Source organism: Caretta caretta, chromosome 3, assembly GCF_965140235.1.
Source record: "Caretta caretta isolate rCarCar2 chromosome 3, rCarCar1.hap1, whole genome shotgun sequence".
In the NCBI taxonomy this organism is placed as follows: domain Eukaryota; kingdom Metazoa; phylum Chordata; order Testudines; family Cheloniidae; genus Caretta; species Caretta caretta.
The window spans coordinates 9,784,642-9,807,473 of NC_134208.1; the positions used below are offsets into that span (position 1 = coordinate 9,784,642).

General features: G+C 42.8%; 1 protein-coding gene across 3 annotated transcripts in view; it reads right to left on the reverse strand.

Annotated features, from left to right (window-relative positions):
- Window positions 1-4,507: 4,507 nt before the first annotated feature.
- PINX1 (PIN2 (TERF1) interacting telomerase inhibitor 1) overlaps window positions 4,508-22,832 on the reverse strand; it is an 80,082-nt gene continuing 61,757 nt past the window's right edge. For all 3 annotated transcript variants that reach the window (XM_048845792.2, XM_048845791.2, XM_048845790.2), the window contains exon 7: window positions 4,508-7,074. In XM_048845792.2, the coding sequence (XP_048701749.2) occupies window positions 6,463-7,074 (612 nt within the window). In that variant the 3' untranslated portion in view covers window positions 4,508-6,462. The remainder of the gene's footprint in view (window positions 7,075-22,832) is intronic.

Genomic DNA, 22,832 nt, shown 5'->3' on the forward strand with positions numbered 1-22,832 from the left:
CCTCTGTTATCTGAGAACACAACAGGAAGGCAACTTCTCTCCAATCTAAAAGGCACAGGAGATTTCCTGGATGTCAAGACAGATTTTTAAATTCCTTTCAAAAATAATCAAGGAGGTAGTTATTCCCCTAAGCTGCGTGTTGGAGGCCTGGTCTAGAAAGACAGCAGCAGCAAACTTCAGCGGAGGAATCCTACATGTGCAGCCTGTAACTCCAGGTAGCCATTGCGCTCTCAATTCAAATATGTCTTGGACTCATTTGCCCGACTGTCAGCCTACAGCAGGGGTAGGCAACCTCTGGCACGTGTGAGCTGATTTTCAGTGGCACTCACAACTGCCCGGGTCCAGGCCACCGGTCTGGGGGCCTCTGCATTTTAATTTAATTTTAAAGGAAGCTTCTTAAACATTTTAAAAACCTTATTTACTTTGCATACAACAATAGTTTAGTTATATATTAAAGACTCATAGAAAGAGACCTTCTAAAAACGTTCAAATGTATGACTGGCACGCAAAACCTTCAATTAGAGTGAATAAATGAAGACTCTCGGCCCACCACTTCTGAAAGGTTGCCGACCCCTGGGCTACAGCATACATTGCGAGTGTGCAGTTAGTCCCTCAATAGTAATCTGACAGGGAACATGCACAGATCTCACTGATGCAGTTTGCACACTGCAGTTGCTCCAGATGTCTTGATCTGAGATGCTTCAGGTTTTATATGTGGCCATCAGTAACCATTAGGAAAGAGATAATGAGACAAAAATATCGTAATGCTACTATATAAATCCACTGTACTCCCAGACCTTGAATACATCATGCAGTTCTGGTCACTCCATCTTAAAAAAGAGATATTAGAATTAGAAAACGTACATGATAGGCAACAAAAATGATTAGGGGATGGAACGATTTCCATATGAGGGGAGATTAAAAAGACTAGGATGAATATTCAGTTTTAAAAAGTGATGACTGGGAGTGGTATGACAAAGATGTATAAATCAAAAATGGTGTGGCGAAATTGTATTATTTGTCCCTTCACATAACACAAGAACCAGAGCTCACCCAGTGAAATTAATAGGTAGCAGGTTTAAAGCAAACATAAGGAAATCTTTCATCACACAATGCAGTCAACCTGTGGAACTCATTGCCAGGGGATGTTGTGAAGGCCAAAATTATAACTGGGTTCAAATCACAACTAGAGAAGTTCCTGGAGGATAAGCCCATCAATGGCTATTAGCCAGGATGGGCAGGGATACAACCCATGCTCTGGTGTCCCTAAACTTCCAACTGCTAGAAGCTGGGACTCGGTGACAGGCGATGGGCTCACTGGATACATTTCCCTGTACTGTTCATTCCCTCTATAACATCATGCACTGGCCACTCCCAGAAGACAGGAGACTGGGCTAGATGGACTATTGATTTGAGACAGTATTCCATGCTTATGTTCTAACTTTAAGCCAGCAGTTTTGACACCCAGAAGAGGATAGTGAATTGTAGCCAAAAGGGTTCCAAGTCCATTTCAGAGAAAATTCAGTGCCTGCCTTTCAAACAGATAAGCCTCAGAGCCTGCAACCTTAAGCAGGGTGTTATAGATGTGGGGTGCAGTTGGGCACAGTTCACTTGAGATGCCCTCACACTTCTCCATGCACAGGGACCTAGAAGGGTGCAGCCAAAATGCCTCTGCTCTTATCTGCAGGGACTCACCTCTTAGGAGTGGTATGATTGACGGATCCTTTTCTGGATGAAACCAAGTGCAGGACCTTGGACACCTGCCTGCCCTCTGCCCCAAACATTGTAAAAAAGGCAAGAGCATTTTCGCTAAGTCTAAAGACTTAAGCCAGAGAAACTACTGTAAACGTACTTTATTACCAAATTCACGGGCCATTCTGGTCAATTTCACATCCATGGGATTTGAAAATTGGACAATTTCATACTTTCAGATGTTTACACCTGAAATTTCAGGGTGTTGTAACTGTAGGGGTCCTGACCCAAAAAGGGTTGTGGGTGGTCCCAAAGCTGGTGTGTGTGTGGGCGGGGGGGGGGGGGGGGAGAGGGAGGGTTGCAGGATTGCCACCCTTATTTCTGTGCTGCCTTCAGAGCTGGGTTCAAAAGGCAGCAGCTGCGGAGGCAGCTCCAAGAGGCAGTTTCAAGAGGCAGCTCCCAGAGGCGGATCCAATCTCCTCCTTGCTGCTAGGAACGCCCCACCCAGGGGCTCCTAGCCACTAGTCATGGCCAGTGGCAGATTAATTGTGCCCAGGAACCCCAGCCAATTTGGGGGCCCCCAGAAAAATGGGTGCCCCAAGCCTAGGCAGGAACCACAGGGGGCAAAGCCCTGAGCCCAAGCACCGAGTTGAGCCACAGGGGGTGGAAGCCCCGAGCTAGGTTGCCCTGACCCCTGGCAGGAGCTGCAAGGAGCAGGCACCCTGAGCCTGGGCGCCCTGAGCACCAGTAGAAGCTGTGGGGGGCTGAAGCCTCAAGCCCAGGTGGCCCGAGCCCTGGCAGAAAGCCATCGGGGGGGAGCTCAGATCCTGACAGAAGCCATAGGGGTGGAAGCTCTAAGACCAGCTCCGGGGCTTCTGCAGCACAGAAGTGAGGGTGTACCACCCTCACTTCTGCGCTGCCTCTGGAGGTGGGTCCGATTTCCCCCTTGAGAGTGGCCGTGCAGGGGAAGGACAAGTCCTATCCCACCCCAGCCTGGCATGGACTAGCAGTTAGGAGCCCCCGGCTGGAGCACTCACAGCAGCATGGGGAGATTGGATTTCATGGGCAAGGGCTTATTTCATGGTCCATGACATCTTTTACATGTCCATGAAATTGGTAGGGCCATAGTCATATAAGTACATAGATCTAGGTTTGTACAGTGCCTAGCACAATGGGGTCTTGGTCCATGACAGCAACTCCTAAGTGCTACGATAATGCAAAGGAATAAATATTACTAAGCTTTGGAATTACTTCCGCAATCTTCCTCTGTGTCTCTACTACATTTTAGGGGCTTCTCAAGCGTACATAAGAAGGAAAACATTGCATCTGATTTGGTCTGTCATTTTGATTGCCTTTGTAAGATCAGTTCCATCCCGCATCTGTTTAAACATTGGTTAAACCTGCCCCGTAGGAACATTTAACTTTCTGAGTTACATCAAGGCAACTATGGCCATGTGAAAATGGCACTTTTCATTGTGACCATGTCAGTTCAATCAGTAGCAGACTGAAAAGCCATCACCACATTTTAATACCTACCTCCTTGATTCTGGCATTGAGCTCTACGGGAGCAGAATCCTGCAGCCACATGGTGCCCCGCTGACTTCAACGGGACACTACACCACATCTATGTTACTAGCTACCTAACTGCACCTGGAGATCAGGTAGATTGGGGCGTAAGTGTGAGCATTTGCACCAGCAGTTAATTATAAAACAAACTGCAAAATACAAAACTACACTTGCAAAAATGGAGGCCATTGAGAGGAGGCCTTTTTCATAAGGCTCTCTCCACTTTTGGACCACTGTGAAAGAAATATTCCTCTTTGTGACAGCTCAGATTTACTTCAGCTATTGAATGACTTTCTAGTATGTAAAATTGCACACTCATAGAATCATAGATCATGGAAGATCTGGGTTGGAAGAGACCTCAGGAGGTCATCTTGTCCAATCCCCTGCTCAAAGCACTCTTCCTGGGTTAGTGCGAAATTTAGTGTATAATTTACACTTCTTCCTGTACAAGTAGGAAATCTTTGGGCCAGATTTTAATCTCAGGTTTCAGAGTAACAGCCATGTTAGTCTGTATTCGCAAAAAGAAAAGGAGTACTTGTGGCACCTTAGAGACTAACCAATTTATTTGAGCATAAGCTTTCGTGAGCTACAGCTCACTTCATCGGATGCATACTGTGGAAACTGCAGAAGACATTATATATCTCTGTGTATATAATGTCTTCTGTAGTTTCCACAGTATGCATCCGATGAAGTGAGCTGCAGTTTCCACAGTATGCATCCGATGAAGTGAGCTGTAGCTCACGAAAGCTTATGCTCAAATAAATTGGTTAGTCTCTAAGGTGTCACAAGTACTCCTTTTCATTTTAATCTCAGTTACATTATATTTAACTGCTGCAAATTCATTGCCTTAAAAAGAAGCTACTCCTGATTTTACACTTGTTTTGACTGAGACTGGAATCTGGCCTTTTGTGCCTCCAGAAAAGGTAGCATTTAGAAACTCAGTGAAGTCCAATAGAGAGAACAAACAAAAGATCAAAGTTAATTGGGGAAAAAAAAAATCTATTCATTTAATAGCATCTGAGTTTTAATTCATCCCCAATGAAGGCAACAACACTCAGCCAATGCAGGGTTAAAAATCAAGGTCAAAGGTCAGATTTTGGCCCTCAATAGGCAGCACTCCTAGCGGGAGCAATAAATTGCCTGTGCCACTCTGCTTTGCTGCTCAGAAGCAGACCCACACCACTTACAACATTCACACTGCAAACCACCGCGTGTTTAGCTGGCCCCTTTCACTGAGGAAAAACGACACTTTTCTGCCTCAGGTCTGCAGTTTATTTGGAGTTCTGTAGTAGACACACACACTGTAAGTGACATGTTGCTTAAAAAAAGCCATGTAGCAGCACCAGCCAAAGCAGCATCATGATGGCCAATATTTGCACTGCATTGAAAAGTAAATGTTACAGGGATTAAAAGCCAAACAGTACACCGTGGAATGTAGAGAAGTCCAAAATCTGCTGTTACACTGATGTAAATCTGGAGTAATCCCTCAGCAGGAAATGGCTGCATCCGGATGGGCAAAGAGGCTGCATTTTTCATTTGTGTTAACTTGATACAATTGCAAAGGCCCATTGAGATGAAGGTTAACAGGTCTGAAGCAATGTTAATGGGCCGTGTTGCAGCGTAGGCTTCTCAGGCTACAGCACGGCCAGCTAATGCAGGTTCATACACGTTAGCCTGCATCTTAGTGGGGTTTTCAATCACATTACGCTAACACAATAAAAAAACCACAAACCCTCCCTTTTTATCTGTCAGGACAAGGCCAGTGGAGTTGCTCCAAATTACAGTGGTGAAATAAAGAGACTCTGGCCCAGAGTCAAATGCACAGCTGTAATAAAACAATATTAAAAGCCAAGCTCTATATGGTTACACTGATTTAAATCCAGAGTAACTCTCCTGACTTCAATGGAGTTCCTCCCTGGTGTAAATGAAATCAGAATCAGGCTCAAGGTTTGTAAAAGGGTCCAAGGGCAAATGCTTCTTTAGGCCCTGATTCTGCCACACTTACTCCAGTATCTCGTGGTGATGCTACCACTCTGAGTAAGTGCGCCAGAATCTGGTCCTCCACATCTACGCTTGTATACAAAACTCCTCCACGGGAGCCATGCGTCCCAGCACACGCTGTCCTCCATTTTAAATGTACAGCCGATTTTTAAAAATACATTTAAATTGCTAAACTGTACTCCTCAATTAGGTTTTCCTTGTACAAATGGCAACTCCTTCCCTCAATGCACACGAACAGCTACATTTGTTTAAATTGTTTTGCTCACAGGTATGCCGCATGCAAAGCTCCTCAAGTGTGACATTTTGAACACCGAATGGGTCAACGTAAAGACCAGAGTTCTGGCCTGAAAGTCAAAGTTAGGCTACACGGACGAGGCTACCAAAAAGAATTCCTGTGTAGCTCTGTAACAACAGAATACCTACCCCGCAATAGTTAACTACCGGCTAGGGAACAAAAGGAACTATTTCGTTCCATTCTCCTGCACTGACACATGGGCATAATCCTTTAATTAGAGCAGGCATTTTAAGAGGAAGCAAAATTCATTTTAGCTATGAAAGGAAATCAATGAGAAGGTTTACACGGCTACATGGTACATGCTCGGACTCACAGAAGGCAACTGCACTGGCACAGAAGAAAACGGGGATGAAAAAAAAATGCAACAATTAAATTTTTGCAAGGCCGGGAAGAGGTCAGTGGACGGGGTAGTGGGCAGTGATCTGTCGGCATTTACTACTAGAACACAGTCCTGTTCTTTTCTCACGCTAGCAACTGTGTGAAATGATACCAGTGAAACGATACCAGTGTAAGTGAGAGTAGATTCAGGTCCATTGTGCTAAAGTATAGATCTTGCTGGCCGTGGGAGGGGTGCGGGAGGGCTAACTGATGATTATGTGAGCAGAGCCTAACTCCATTTATGCACTGTTGTCACAGAGCCATGCTGTGTAGACTTGGGGAAAGCCTAGCCCACAGCACTGTTATCTACAACAGTTAATAGCATGCTTCATCCCCCACCTATGATGGGGCAATGTATTCCCGCCCTGCCAACGAGAGCTGTGTTTAAAGAGTCTGAGGTTTCAGTACTGACAGAGACAGAGCGTACACATGGGATGAACTACATTTTGATGTCTGGCTAGCATTCACAGAAGGCTTCATATTCAACATGTCAACGTCTAACTCGTTCCGAAGTCGAAGACACTGCTAAGTTAACGCAAACGTTTCTTCTTTTTCCTCTGCATCCCGTTGACATACTCCGCTGCCTCTTTTTTCTGCTTTTTGTGTTTTTTCTTATATGGTTTCTTTTGCTTTGACTCGGAGGCGTCTTCACCAAGATTTTCCCCGTCAGCTGTTCCAGGGTAAATTTCTCCACTCCCTGGGAAAACATAAGAATTTCCATCACAACTGACATCTTCACCTTTGCGTTGATCTTTAGCTTTCTTTTTCTTTTTCCCTGTTTGGTATTCAGTGTTTGTGGTCTCCAGTTCTTCTTCCCACGCGCCAGCTGTTCTGGAGCGTTTCACCTTTGGTTCTTCGTAACTGTCCATGTTTGCTGCCTCAGCATTTTTCTGACTCTTTTTCTTTTTGGATTTGGTTTTCAGCCCTTGTGAAGATTCTAAGTCTTCAGCTGTGGTCGTGCCAGGATCCGCTAACTCACTCTCTGGTTCATTCTGGAATTTCTTCAGTTTTGCCATGCGCTTGGCAAAATACTCTTGCACCGTCATGGTGCTGGTCACTGTATTACTATGGTCCACTGGATTGGGCATCCCAAGGTCTTCTTTTCTATCCTCTTCTGGAGAATCCGCACAGGTGTTGTCCTCCTGGGGGAAATAATTTAAAGGTGATCAGAGAAAAGATTTTCAGCATATGGATTTAAAGGTTTTTTGCATTTCAACATCTGAAGAGAGAAAACAAGAAAAAGTATCTAGGGTCAAACCCTAAACCCTACTCTGAAAGTCATGGCAGAAGTCTCATGGATTTCAGTGGGAATAGGATCTAGCAATTAGTGCAGTGTGAAGGGAAGAGGGAACCAACCAACCAACCCTCTTAAACTGGCAAGAGAAAGGAGAGAACATACTACAGTTTTTGTGAACATTGCCAATATTCTGGTATCACACAAGGGGGTATACTGAGGAATAAGAAGATAAAATTAAGGCAAGGAAAATTTAGACTTGGGGGGTCTTTATTGGTTATTCTTTATTGGTTTGCTCCATATGCCGTCATCTACACCTACTCAATGTAAATGCAAAGTATGTTTTAAATGCTCCCAAATCAGAGGAGTGTATTACACCCACTTTGCACAGGTACATATGTCTCCACAAGATGCAAAGTGGCGAGGAAAAAAATACAGAGTGAGCTCTATTAATCTGTGGCATAGTCTCCCCAGAGAAAAGGGGGAAACCACATCCCCGGAAGATACTTAAAGCACTAGAACATATGTTGGAGGGAACACTCCAGCACTGGCAGGAGGAGATTGAGGTAATAAATCTCATCTAACACCTGTGATCATTTGAAAAGTTCTTTCATAACTGTTTCATATCATTTCACTCTAGGTGTTCCCATTTGACCATAGTACCATACGAAAGATATTTCATTAAGGTTGCCTGACACTTCTCATTATAAAGACCATTTTCTGTTTTTTCTAACTTTGCCAGGCTAACATTTTCCATGCCATGTGCCCGCCTCAGGCTGAACATTCTGGGGAGATTTCAGCAAAAATGGCTCACTGTTTCTGAGAATGAGGCTGGGGGAAAATAATACATTTTTCAATAATGCTCAAGCAACCTTAATTCTGGCATTTCTTAACTTCTGAGTGCTTGACTTTGCAACCTTAAGGTTCCCTTAATAGAATATATATTATACACACAGAAAAACTATCAGAAAGAACAAACTCCATTATAGGCCAGATTTAGCAAGGCTTTCACACCAAGAACCACTGCTGAACTCAGAAGTTCTGCACGTGCATTGTTTGAGAAGCGATACTGTGTCTAGACTATATATATAAAATAAGAAGCAAATAATCGCTGAGTTGAGTAATGGACATACGGGATTAAGAAAAGGATTAACTTTTTCATAAAGCGATAGAAATAAACTAGGTTGAAAATAAAAAGCTTGTTAAGGTGTCCATTATTTACAAACAAACAAGAAAGAGATCTTGGAGTCATTGTTGATAATTCTCTGAAAACATCCACTCAATGTGCAGTGGCAGTCAAGAAAGCTAACCTAACGTTGGGAATTATTAGGAAAGAGAGAGATAATAAGACAGTAAATATCATAATGCCACTATATAAATCTACAGCATACCTACACATTGAATATTTCAGGCAGTTCTGGTCACCCCATCTCAAAAAAGATATATTATAATTGGAAAAGATACAGGGAAGGACAACAAATATGATTAAGGGTATGGAACAGCTTCCATCTGAGGAGAGATTAAAAAGACTGGGATTTTTCATCTTGGAAAGGATACAACTAAGGGGTGATATAATATAGATCTATAAAATGACGACTGGTGTGGACAAAGTAAATAAGGAAGTATTATTTACTTCTTCACATAACACGAGAACCAGGGGCCACCCAAAGAAATTAATAGGCAGCCATTTAAAACAAACTGAAGTATTTCTTCACACAACACACAGTCAACATGTGGAACTCATTGCCAGATGATGCTGTGAAGGCCAAAAGCATAATGGGGTTCAGAAAAAGAATTAAGTAAGTTCCTGGAGGAGAGGTCCATCAATGGCTATTAGCCAAAATGGTCATGGATGCAACCCCATGCTCTGGGTGTCCATAGCCTCCGACTGCCAGAAGCTGTGAGTGGACAGTAGGGGATGGATCACTGGATGACTGCCTGTTCTGTTCATTCCCTCTGAAGCACTTGGCATTGGCCATTGTCAGAAGAAGGGATACTAGGCTAGCTGGACCCTTGGTCTGACCCAGTATGGCTGTTCTTATCTTGTACCAGAGCAAAGTGGGTGTAAAATGCAATCAAATCAGAATGGTAGCTAGCATTTTATAGCCACATCGATTTAAACTGCTGCACAGGGTGAAGGGCAGCAGTGAATGGGGAGAATATAAAACCACTGATCTCAACTATTGTAGTTATTGTTTGGTGGCATACATGAGTGGTCTCAGTCCTCTTTAGGGTATGATATTTAACTGGCTAGCTGAAGTGGGGTTTTCTAAGTTTTTAAGTGAGGATTTCCAGGTACAGGTCTTTACTCATGTCCATAATCTTTACCCGTGTGAGCAAGAATTTGCAGGTTTGTGTCATTAGCGATGCACCAAGAGTGGCTACTTCCTCATATCTGCTTTCAAGAGAGTTATTCTAGTGGAACTAAAATAACGTTACACTTGAGATTCCAGTAATGTTTGTGTGGGCACTTAAAAAAATTAGGTACTTTTTCCTCTAGGAATACACCTTGTTTTAAAGGGGGAATTTGAGCACAGTTAATGCAACAGTAGGACTCTGTCATTAAGAAATGTTATTTAAAGCTCCTCCCCCCCACCTCCTCACAATTTTTCTACATTTGATGGGGGAAGAGGCAGGAAAAGTTTGACAAGGCAGAATCCACAAAATAAATTGTTAGATTGTTAGCACAGCTCAGTCTTTTTAACAAGGTACCTTCCAATTTGAGTCCTACCAAGCAATACTGGTGCAGATCAAAAATAGCTGCCCTGGTAAGGCAAATTTAACCGGGTCACTTTCTTTTTCCATCTATCTGCAAGATGATTTTGACACCTTGCTCTACAAAATGACAAACGGTCTCCCAGTGTTCTCAGCAATGGACACTAGCCAAAACTGGCCCTCGCTGATATACAAAATGTCCTCAGGGACAGAGCGCCAATAACCCTGGGGCAAACCAGGAAAGGGTGTGTTAATTCCCTTGGCAAGTTCTGATTCTGACAATTTAATTACTGTAATTGAATGTGAATATTACTTGAACTGTATCCATTTATTTTTAAAAATATGGCACAGAAACTTGTTCTTTGGCTAAGCCGTTAACTTCAGAAGGTATTTGTGATCCCAGAAAACAAGCACACTCCACAGAAATTCCTGTATTGATAAGAATTTTAATAACCATGGGCCACTGAACACAAAACTAGCAGGGCATGGAGACAGGGAAGAAGGTGCCAACCCTAAAAAGCCCCCTTCAGTTTAGGGAAAGCTTATGTAAAATCGTAAATCATCTGGAAGGGCTGTTAAGTGCCAGAAATGTTCCTCCTCCCCTTCTATGTTTTACCTGATTAAGAAACCATGGAAACATCCTAGAACTATACACATGGCTTCTCTGCAACCTCTAGAAAGGTGAGATGCAGAATTACTTAATATTTTGCATCCTAAGAAACATACTTTGAAGCGCTAAGCATTTACTGATATTCAAATTTTTCACTTTTAAAAAAAAAAAACACAAAGCTGATTTCAGTAATAGGTTAGCAGAATAACAACCTTATAGTGTGAAATCCTGGATCCCCTGAAGTCAGTGGCAAAAGGTCAATTGACTTCAGTGGGGTCAGGATTTCCCACAGGTCACCTTATACTTACCTAGCACCTTTCAGCCCAAAGTGAGTTATCAACTATGTATAGGAAATATTTCACCCACCGCTGAAATGCAGCCACCTTTGGTAGGGAACGGGACAGTTGTTAAAAGACACACAGAAACTTGACAACAGCAGAGGAGAGTAAGAGCTGAGTTAGTAGCACAGAAGTCCAGACAGAAAAACTGGGTCCCACATGTTTCTAGGAGGAAAAGTGAGGTAGTAACAAAATCAATCATCTACAAAATAACTAGTGGTTACTATGTAAGCAACAGTGGATCTTGTGTGAGTTCAAATAGATTCATGAACTCTGAACAGGAGAGACAGCTGTTCTTAATGCTTCAAAGACAAGATCGGGAGTCAGAAAAATCCGGATTCTAGTTCAGCCTCTGCCACTGACTCACTATGACACCTTGGTCGAGTCACTTTATCTCCCCACATCTCAGCTTCCCTGTTATGTGACTTAACAGGAGTTGTCACTTCCATGACTATCAGAATGGCATGGAATAAAAAGTATATGGCACTGAGGATGGCACAGTAGAATAAGGTTGAAGATATTTTTATTTAGGGCTGTCGATTAATTGAAGTTAACATGCAATTAACAAAAAAATTAATCATGATTAATCTCAGTTTTAATCACACTGTTAAACAATAGAATACCAATTGACATTTATTAAATATTTTTGGATGTTCTTCTACATCAAATATATTGATTTCAATTACAACACACAATACAAAGTGGACAATGCTCACTTTATATTTTTTATTACAAATATTTGCACTGTAAAAATGATAAACAAAACAAACAGTATTTTTCAATTCACCTCATACAAGTACTAGACTGTGATCTCTATCATAAAAATGCAACTTACAAATGTAGATTTCTTTTTGGTTACATAACTGCACTCAAACACAAAACAGCATAAAATTTTAGTGCCTACAAGTCCACTCAGTCCTACTTCTTGTTCAGCCAATCACTAGAAGAAAACATGTTTGTTTACATTTACAGGATAGAATTGTTGCTCGCTTCTTATTTACAATGTCACCTGAAAGTGAGAACAAGCGTTCGCATGGCACTTTCATAGCAGGCATTGGAAGGTATTTACATGCCAGATATGCTAAACATTCGTATTCTCCTTCATGCTTCGGCCACCATTGGAGAGGACATGCTTCCATGCTGATGACGCTCATTAAAAAAAATAATGTGTTAATTAAATGTGACTGAACTCCTTGGGGGAGAATTGTACGTCTCCTGCTCTGTTTTATCTGCATTCTGTAATACATTTCGTGTTAAAGTAATCTCGGATGATGACCCATCACGTTGTTCTTTTAAAGAACATTTTCATTGCAGATTTGACAGAATGCAAAGAAGGTACCAATGTGAAATTTCAAAAGATACCTATGGCACCCAACCCAAGATTTAAGAATCTGAAGTACCGTGAAAAATCTGAGAGGGACGAGGTGTGGAACATGCTTTCAGAAGTCTTAAAAGAGCAGCACTGATGTGGAAACTACAGAACCCAAACCACCAAAAAAGAAAATCAACCTTATGCTGGTGGCATCTGACTCAGATGATGAAAATGAACACGCATCAGTCCGCACTTGTTGGGATCCACAAATATTTAAATAAATGATATTCTATTATTGTTTAAGAGCATGGTTAATTTTTTAATCACGCAATTAATTGCAATTAATTTTTTTAATTGCTTGGCAGCCCTATTTTTAATAGATGATCTCCTAAATAACAGAAATTGGGATTGGTGCAGAAATTACTGAGTATATCTGTGGTCTGTGTTACAGGACGTCAGATTACATGATTCCTTCTGGCCTTAAAAACCTATGAATCCTACCTCCTGAATCTTTGCTCTGTCAGAGTGGAGAAGTGATTTCCTTCTTGAGGAACTGTACCAATCAGATTTATAGAATCTGGTTTCATGACTGTTACTTTAGGTCCTCATTGCAGAGATGAGTTTGTACCCCTCCCCTAGAGGGAGTAAAACTTGGCAGGCAAGAAAAAGCTCATGGCTGCCTAGTGTCTTTCGACCCCAGGTTCAACGCTGATGTAAAGAAGCACAGCAAATAAACAGATGTGCATGGCACTTTATAGACCTTAAAGATGACAAGGTCTCTGCTCTGAGGAGCTTGTAGGATCAGGGGTGTAGACTGCAGACACTTGAGCTAGGCATGTGCATAATTGTTTGCAGGATTGGGACCAATCAGACAACACAGCAAGTAATGCACAGTGGTGTTTTTAGTTTAAGCACAATATTTTTTAAAAACTGTTCCCATAGTTCTGTAGCCAATTCTCCCATGTTTAACACTATTTACTGTTAGACAGTAACTGGGTTATGCTAACATCTTTGGTCCATATATTCCATCCACATGAATACCACAGACCCTATTATCCAGAAGAAAGATCTCAAACTTTCAGTGTTTTCTTTCCCTAATATTTTGTTCCTTTTCTGCTATTCATTGTTCTCCTTCACTTCCTCTTGGACCCTCATGTTACATTACAAGGATCATAGAATCATAGAATATCAGGGTTGGAAGGGACCTCAGGAGGTCATCTAGTCCAACCCCCTGCTCAAAGCAGGACCGAAGCAGGATGTAATGGCATATGTACATTAATCAAAGCAGGATATAATGGCATATGTACATTAATCCTAAACTGTAGAACCCACTTACAAGTAAACTTCAAGCGTGAAAATTCCATTTATTGTGAAGCAGAATTAGAATCCTGAATGGTGGCAGCATGTCTGAAAAGGACGTTCATTCTGGTTACTGTAACCACTATAGCTTTACTATAAGCAGATTCTACTGTGCTAGACACCTTAGAAAATGTGTTATCCACCAGTTAGATGCTAAATGTTGTATTCCACAGGCATCATCTCCTTCTCCCACCCCTCTGTTCTGACTAAGCAGACAAGGACAGGGGTTCGGGAGTAACCTATAGAAGAAGGGGAAAGGAGGAATCTGAGACTTCCAGCCTTGATGCAGCTGTTTCCTGCCAGGAGTGAGAGGAACCAGTTTTGCTAGAATTGCTTCAGCTCTGCAAATGGAGAGGGTGACAAGCGGTGCTGCCACGACTGCTACGGTGTACAAGGCGAGGGATCTTTTCCAGAGAGGTCTTTGCCTATTATAGCGACTCCCTGCTTATACAGCAGTTTTTAGACAAGAAAACAAAAGAGCACTTCATTATAAAAAGTCTCACTGTATAAATCTAAAATTACTTTGTTTTTAAGTAACAGTCCAAAATGTGGATTCCAAGACATTATTTAGACACTCTCCTGCACGTTTATCGTATATATGCTGTTGTATTTATTAAGTCTTTTTTCCTCCTGAATTCAGAAATGAGGCACTTCAGTTAAAAGGGTGTTAAACTTTCTGCCAAGAGCTTGTGCCAAAGATCTCAGAAAACAGACAATTTCAGCTTTTATTTCTCTTTAAATTCAAATGGGGTTTCAGTTAAAACCAGGAAGATGCCATCTTACTCAACAATGTGAATCCTATGTATCCAGAATTCTATTTTCTTATTTTAGAAATAATACATTTTTATTGCTGATCACTCTTCTCAGTCCTAAAAAGCATACACAGCTCTCAGAGACTGAGCTGGATTCTAATCTGGCTCATGCTTCATAATAGAAATGTAAGTAAACTCCAAGTGCACAGCCAAATTTTGCCTTCAGTTACACCTGTTCAACACCACTGAACACAGACGTAACTCATGGGAGAATTTGAAGATTCCAGAGTTGCACAGGTGCACCAGATAAAAATATGGCCAGAAAGATTTTAATTACTGGTGATATAAGAGCCACAAAGGACACGCTTTACTTTCAGGCTGGGCCAACAGCACTGGCAGTTAGGACAAACATTTTTTGAATATTTACTTAGCAAACGTGATATGGTGTCATAGAAAGTTCTTATAGAACCACTTTTCAGAGTAGAACCGCACGTATTGCAGTGTAAACGAACACTGGCAGCAGGCAAATCGTGGCCTAGCAGGGCAGGATATGTAAACCCAAAGGTGAACACAGTGGGAGGAGATAACATGTAACATAACATGACGGGGAAGATGTTTGGGGTATAAGGAGAGAGAAAAAGAGGGTAAATTAATGCACTGCATACAGTAATAACCAAGCTATGAAAAGGAAAGCAAGACACCTACACATTCTGGTGACATCCCAATCCACTGTACCTTCACAGCTGAGGTCACAAAATTCCTCTTCCTATTCATTTCCTTGTAAATTACAGCTGTGTGTTAGATTTAATAAACAAGGCTAAGGAAGATATTTCCCTTTGGATTCCTCTACTCGTACAATACAGAGATCCAAACAGTGACCTCATCTTCCCTCTTCCAAGGGACTTATTTAGAAGTCCTAATCAGTGTGTTCTCGCCTTGCATAACAATAGAGGAAATATGGTCTGGTAATCAGAGCACAGGACAGGGAGGGCGAGGTCTCCCATGCGCCATTCCTAGCTCTGCTATCGACTCACAATGCAGTCTTGAACAAGAAGTCACTTACTCAATCTGTGCTTCAGGCTATCCAGCTGTAAAACGGGTCTAAAAATCCTTAACTGACTCACAAGGGAGTTGTAAATTTTTCATTAATTAAATGTTTGCAAAGTGCTTTGAGATCCTCCAAGGGAAGAAGTAGAAAGTATTATGTAAATACCAAGACCTTACATTTATGCAGCCTTAAGTTGGCAAGGTTGAGTGTTCCAAAGATATCCGGGTTAAGGATGAGCATGCAGCCTTAGCTCAGTAAGCTCAATTTTCAATGCTTCAATGCTACAATGCTAATTTTCAATGCTACAGTATAGCCTTCTAGTCAGGGCTAGACAGCCCTGAATTCTTTATTACTCGTATTGCAGTAGCATGCAGAGACTCCAATCAGAATGAAAGATCTCATTGTTACATGTGCTGTACAAAGGCATAGAAAGACATGGCCCCTGCCTTGAACAGCATACAATCATCTTATACAGTCCAAGCATACATTTTCACTATGCTGTAATATTTCACCTGTAGAGTTTTCTCCAAGTCTGTGTCCTTATCATATAAATGACTTACAGGAACTGTTTAACTGGCACACATAGTACTGCTGGTTCACACAAATTTGTGTTGCAGATAAACCAGAGGATATATTATTTAGGAAATATGTGACTATACAATTAAAGATGACCATACCACAGTGGCAGAATTATAAGGCAGCCTCAGCTTTTTCATTTCCTGATGTTTAAGTTTGCAATAATGTAATAATGTTGCTTTATCCCCCCATGGAATTAAAGATGCACTGAGAACAGACCCTGCTTCTAGGGGCAATTGTGTTACCTGCATGTGATTCTGCAGATACTGTTCAGCTGCACCTGGAATGTGTCTGTTTTCAACATAACTGTTAATCCTTTTAGTCAGACTCTAGAACACCAAACCCTCTTCAACTGTTGGTTGAAGAGAAGGATTTCTGTCTGCTCCCTACGGTCAGATACGGCACCAGTTACATGGACTGGATGGGACACACGGCAGTGCACTCGGGTAGCCAAATCACAAGCAAGGATATCAGAGGATGGGGGCATGGGGAGATTCTGTTGAGATAAGCAGTTGGGAGGAATGATGCCGTAATGCACTTGAAAATACCCAAAAGACGGAAAAGATTTCTGGCCAAGATTAGCAGAGGAAGCCGTGTCAGCAGCAGGGCTTGGTTTCTAAAGGATGAGGAAAACACATGTATTTTGAAATCTGAAAATAATATGGACCTATGGGAACCTTTACTTGTACCTCTTTGGTCACGTAAAATCAGGAATTAAAGTTCCTTGGAGGATTATAAAAACAGTATTGCCTGATTCTCTAGGGGTTTTTCCTTAAAATGTCTTTCTATGAAGGAAAATACACAGTTGAAATTACTCCGTAAGGGGGTAATTAGCTTCAGAGCTGATCCAAATAACTAGAATCAAGTCAGAGCCCTTGCACTGGGGATACAGACATTTCCTGTTTTTCAGTGAGTGGCAGCAGAGGAGCTGTTAAGAAAGTCTGTGTCACCTTTTAGTCACATATCTGCTTAACAAGCCATCATTGCTAACTAGTTCCTCTCCTTTGCACGGTGCCAAGAAGGCTATCCTTGTGGTTACAGTACAGGACTGCCAATCAGGAGAGCAGCAAGGTGCTCAGACAGGGCAAGCAACAGAAACACAAAGTACTCCCCACCCAGGAGAGTTTGTAGTCTAGGAGGTACAGAAAGACAAGATGTGCTGGGAGTGCAGAGAACTGAGTGTATATACCAAACAGAATCATACGCATTCTTACTTTTTTTTTTTGCAGTTGGGGGCCTCCTGGACGAAGTGAGTCTTCAGAAAGGGTTCGAGTGCAGAAAGGGTTCCAGGCCCAGCTCTGACAAAGACATGCTGTGTGGCCTGGGAAATTCACTTGTGAGCTGGAATTCATTTTGTACGTGATCATCTTGTTCTTGCTTTCAAGGACTTAGATCACACATCCTCTGCCTACATTTCTGACCCGGTCTCCTGGTGACCATCCCAAGCACTCTGCCAGAGAGATCAGCTGGGACACCTCTTGCCTTCTTTCATAAATGTTTCCACGCCTTCTGCAAGCTTCCCCTTATACCTGGGGCACCCTTGTAAAATGACAACCAAATCACGGGCCTCACAGGATTCCGATCCCTCCAAAAGACACATTTCCACACCAGCACCTACAAAACGTGACCACTTTAAACTTTTTTTTAAAAAAAAAAAACAAGACTTATGTATGCACAGCTGAACCACCACTTAACCAGTGTCCTACCTTACTCCGTCCCTTGTGTACGTTATACCCTCACATGTCATGACAATCCCTTGGATTGTAAGCTCTCTGAGGGACGGATCTGTTTTCTCTGAAGCAATCAGCACACGTACGGGCACTATAAATTATCAATCAACAAACAACAACAGATGTGGGACAGAAATGCACAGTATTGTCACACCTTTTCTGCAGAGACCACATACTTCGTAGTGTGGAATAACTCTACCTGGCCAGTACCTCTGTGCACAAGGGTCTAGGTCCTGCCCATGCTGAACACTTGGCATTAGTGAATGGCTGCCAAACTAACTGCTGTTGGACCTGAAAGAAAGGACTCCAAACCTCCTGCTCTGGGAGGAGGGAAAAAACCCTTCCCAGCCCTCTTACCATAGAATATCTGCTCCCAGTTCTTCAGCCTTTTAGGGATAAAGTGAAGCCGCCTCACTGGTTCCTTGGTTGCTCCCGAGCATGGCTCCCACTCCCTCAAGTGCTGCCTCTCTCCATGGTATTGAAAGGAGAGAGATTGGGAGTCATGACCCAAAGCAGCAGTGCGGTGTTTCCACTTAATCCCAGTCAGGCTGAGAAAGCTGAGTTTAGACCCTGCCGGGGGGGAGGGGAAGTGAGGCATGAAACTGGGAATTGAGGAGGTAGAGAGAAGGGTGCAGAGAGCGGAGTAAGGGAGAAAAAGTGTGTGCCCAGGGTGAGCGTGCCTAGGGCGAGCAGTGGAAGGAAGAGGCAGTCTGTTCAGGGATTACACTAGGAGGAAGATTATTTCAGGGGCTGGGTGTTTCAGAGAAAGTGGGACAGTGGGCGATGGAATGGAACGCAAACTGCAGTACTGATTACAGATCTGGTGACAGTAGTTCTTGCCTCGAAATAACAGCTTCTAGTGCTCTCTAGTGACAGCCTGAACCAGGGTCAATGTCAGACTTTTCCCAGCCGTCAACTGCATGGCCAACTTGCCAAGAGGAGGTTACAGCTACGGACATTAGCAAGAAGGGAGGTGGGACGGTCTTTAGAGATCACAGCTCTTAATGAACCATGCTCCAGTTTGATCTGAGCAGCCTTCCCACTCTGAGCAAGATGGAGCTTGGCACGCTGAGACCTATAGTTTCCATGGGTCATTCCCCGGTAGAAAAGATGATGGGATTCATGGATAAGGGTTGACATCTGTCCCACAGGCAGAACGCTGGCCTTTAGGTAGTTGAAGGCTGCTATCAAGTGCCCCCTCACTTTCCTCTTCTGCAGACTAAATAACCCCAGTTCCCTCAGCCTCTCCTCGTAAGTCATGTGCCCCAGCCCCCTAAGCATTTTTGTTGCCTTCCACTGTCCTTCATTAGAGCATAAAGTCTCCTTTTCCCTCACCATTGCTGAAAACCTGGCTCTCTCCTTGCTTCTCTCTCACCTAGATTATTGTACCCTTCTCCTTTCTAGCCTCCTCAGCTCTTACTTCCTTCTACTTCAATCTGTGCAACAGCCTCACCCACCATTTGGCAAATCACACCTTCAGTCCCTTCACCAGCTCGCTATTTCAGCATCAAATACCTGTACTCTTCCCCTACCACTGTCTCTACCAACCTCCACCCTTGTGTCCAATGCTCATAGATTTTAAAGACAGAAGAGACAATTACAGTCATTTAAGTCTGATCTCCCACATAGCACAGACCACAGAATTTCATCCATTTGGTCTCTCCTATTTGCAGTCCTCAAAATTTTTTTCAGGCTGCCCTTAGGCCAAGGGTAGCCTTCTTCTTCCAGAAGGCGAAGCGTCCTCACTTTCTGCCTTCAATACCCACTTCAAAATTCATTTCTAGGGGCTCACTTTTGACAGCTGACAACTGCTCCACTACACACTGCTTCACTTCCTCATGCCTTATTCTCAAAACTGCAACACTTCACACAAGTTTTGGTTAGTACCTTCTTCGCAGTTACCCCGGTCCTCACTTCCCTTTGGTACTGTCATTCCCAGAGTTCACCTAATTCAAAATGATAAACTCTACATTTTTTTTAAAGTCTGCAAAGGCATATGGCAATGCAGATATATTTAGTAGCAGTGATCAGAAGAGGATGAGGAAATGCCAATGCCTATAAATCCAAATAGATTTATTGATCTACTGGGATTTTATTACTATAATTTATATAGTGCACTAAGATGCACATGAGCACAGCTGGCCAATGTGCCTCACAAAGAGTGTAATCCCTGCCGCACAGAGCTCACAAGCTAAAGCCACGAGTGGGTACAGAACAATACAAGTTACAACACGCAGAAGTGCCATGTAAGCACACCAGTATGGATGATCCAATGTCTCTTGGTAAGGTCCTTAAACTGTTTCAGGAATAAGCAGCAGCACGAGGGAAGATGTGAAGATTTGAAGGGAGACGTCAGGAGTGATTTAGTTGGGGATTGGTCCTGCTTTGAGCAGGGGGGTTGGACTAGATGACCTCCTGAGGTCCCTTCCAACCCTGATATTCTATGATTCTATGAGTGAGGACATGATGAAACAGGAGGAAACCAATATCTCATCTGTCACAAGTGCTTTATCGTCTGTGGTTAAGAAACAATGTAACTGTAGAAGCTGTCAAGAATCGGTGAAGCTTTGTTCTCAAGTTAGAGCAAAAACACAGGAGCCAGGATATGTCAAGGTGCTAACTCTCCAATAAGAGACTGAGTAATTTACTTGACTCCCTGTAATTCGGCCTAGCCAGCTAGTTCACAGAGAAGCAGGATCTGACCGAAGAGCAGATGCTAGTTAGAAACAGCTACCGTTTTTTATTGTATGTTGAGCACTAGCAGGGTGGCTAGCATTGTGGAGAACTCACAGAAGCAGTGTTGCCAACTCTCATGATTTTATCATGAGTCTCATAATTGTGGTTTTTCTTAAAGTCCCAGCTCCTAGAGTCGAGTGGATATGTGATTTCAGCCTTCATTCTTAAAGAAAAAGTAAGTTTCTAGCCCTTGTGACTGTGGAGAAAGCTTCAAAATGTGGCCCCATGTGCGCTAAAGGCTCAAAAGGCAGAAGACAGATACAAATCTATTATTTTTACATAATCTCATTCTTTTAAAGCCAATCTCATGATTTTTGAACAGTTGGGGTTGGCAACACTGCAAAAGGAAACTGACCCTGCCCTGAGGAGCTTACCAGTCTCAACATTAAGGGCTTTTATTAGGGCTGTTGATTAATCACAGTTAACTCACACGATTAACTCAAAAAAAATCAATCGTGATTTAAAAAATTAATCGTGATTAATCGCAGTTTTAATCATAGAATATCAGGGTTGGAAGGGACCCCAGAAGGTCATCTAGTCCAACCCCCTGCTCAAAGCAGGACCAATTCCCAGTTAAATCATCCCAGCCAGGGCTTTGTCAAGCCTGACCTTAAAAACCTCTAAGGAAGGAGATTCTACCACCTCCCTAGGTAACGCATTCCAGTGTTTCACCACCCTCTTAGTGAAAAAGTTTTTCCTAATATCCAATCTAAACCTCCCCCACTGCAACTTGAGACCATTACTCCTCGTTCTGTCATCTGCTACCATTGAGAACAGTCTAGAGCCATCCTCTTTGGAACCCCCTTTCAGGTAGTTGAAAGCAGCTATCAAATCCCCCCTCATTCTTCTCTTCTGCAGAGTAAATAATCCCAGCTCCCTCAGCCTCTCCTCATAAGTCATGTGTTCTAGACCCCTAATCATTTTTGTTTGCTTCGCTGGACTCTCTCCAATTTATCCACATCCTTCTTGAAGTGTGGGGCCCAAAACTGGACACAGTACTCCAGATGAGGCCTCACCAATGTCAAATAGAGGGGAACGATCACGTCCCTCGATCTGCTCGCTATGCCCCTACTTATACATCCCAAAATGCCATTGGCCTTCTTGGCAACAAGGGCACACTGCTGACCCATATCCAGCTTCTCGTCCACTGTCACCCCTAGGTCCTTTTCCGCAGAACTGCTGCCTAGCCATTCGGTCCCTAGTCTGTAGCGGTGCATTGGATTCTTCCGTCCTAAGTGCAGGACCCTGCACTTATCCTTATTGAACCTCATCAGATTTCTTTTGGCCCAATCCTCCAATTTGTCTAGGTCCTTCTGTATCCTATCCCTCCCCTCCAGCGTATCTACCACTCCTCCCAGTTTAGTATCATCCGCAAATTTGCTGAGAGTGCAATCCACACCATCCTCCAGATCATTTATGAAGATATTGAACAAAACCAGCCCCAGGACCGACCCTTGGGGCACTCCACTTGATACCGGCTGCCAACTAGACATGGAGCCATTGATCACTACCCGTTGAGCCCGACAATCTAGCCAGCTTTCTACCCACCTTATAGTGCATTCATCCAGCCCATACTTCCTTAACTTGCTGACAAGAATACTGTGGGAGACCGTGTCAAAAGCTTTGCTAAAGTCAAGAAACAATACATCCACTGCTTTCCCTTCATCCACAGAACCAGTAATCTCATCATAGAAGGCAATTAGATTAGTAAGGCATGACCTTCCCTTGGTGAATCCATGCTGGCTGTTCCTGATCACTTTCCTCTCATGCAAGTGCTTCAGGATTGATTCTTTGAGGACCTGCTCCATGATTTTTCCAGGGACTGAGGTGAGGCTGACTGGCCTGTAGTTCCCAGGATCCTCCTTCTTCCCTTTTTTAAAGATTGGCACTACATTAGCCTTTTTCCAGTCATCCGGGACTTCCCCCGTTTGCCACGAGTTTTCAAAGATAATGGCCAATGGCTCTGCAATCACATATTGTCAAATCTGCAGCGAAAGTGTTCTTAAAACGAACAAGATGTGCTCAGTCATCATCTGAGACTACTATAACATGAAATATATGGCAGAATGCGGGTAAAACAGAGCCAGAGACATATAATTCTTCCCCAAGGAGTTCAGTCACAAATTTAATTAATGCATTTTTTTTAAATGAATGTCATCAGCATGGAAACATGTCCCCTGGAATGGTGGCCGAAGCATGAAGGGGCATATGAATGTTTAGCATATCTGGCATGTAAATACCTTGAGACGCCGGCTACAACAGTGCCATGAGAACACCGGTTCTCGCTTTCAGGTGACACTGTGAACAAGAAGTGGGCAGCATTATCTCCTGCAAATTTAAACAAACTTGTTTGTCTGAGCTATTGGCTGAACAAGAAATGGGACTGTGTGGGCCTGTAGGCTCTAAAATTTTACATTGTTTTATTTTTGAATGCAGGGTTTTTTTGGACATAATTCTAAATTTGTAAATTCAGCTTTCATGATAAAGAAA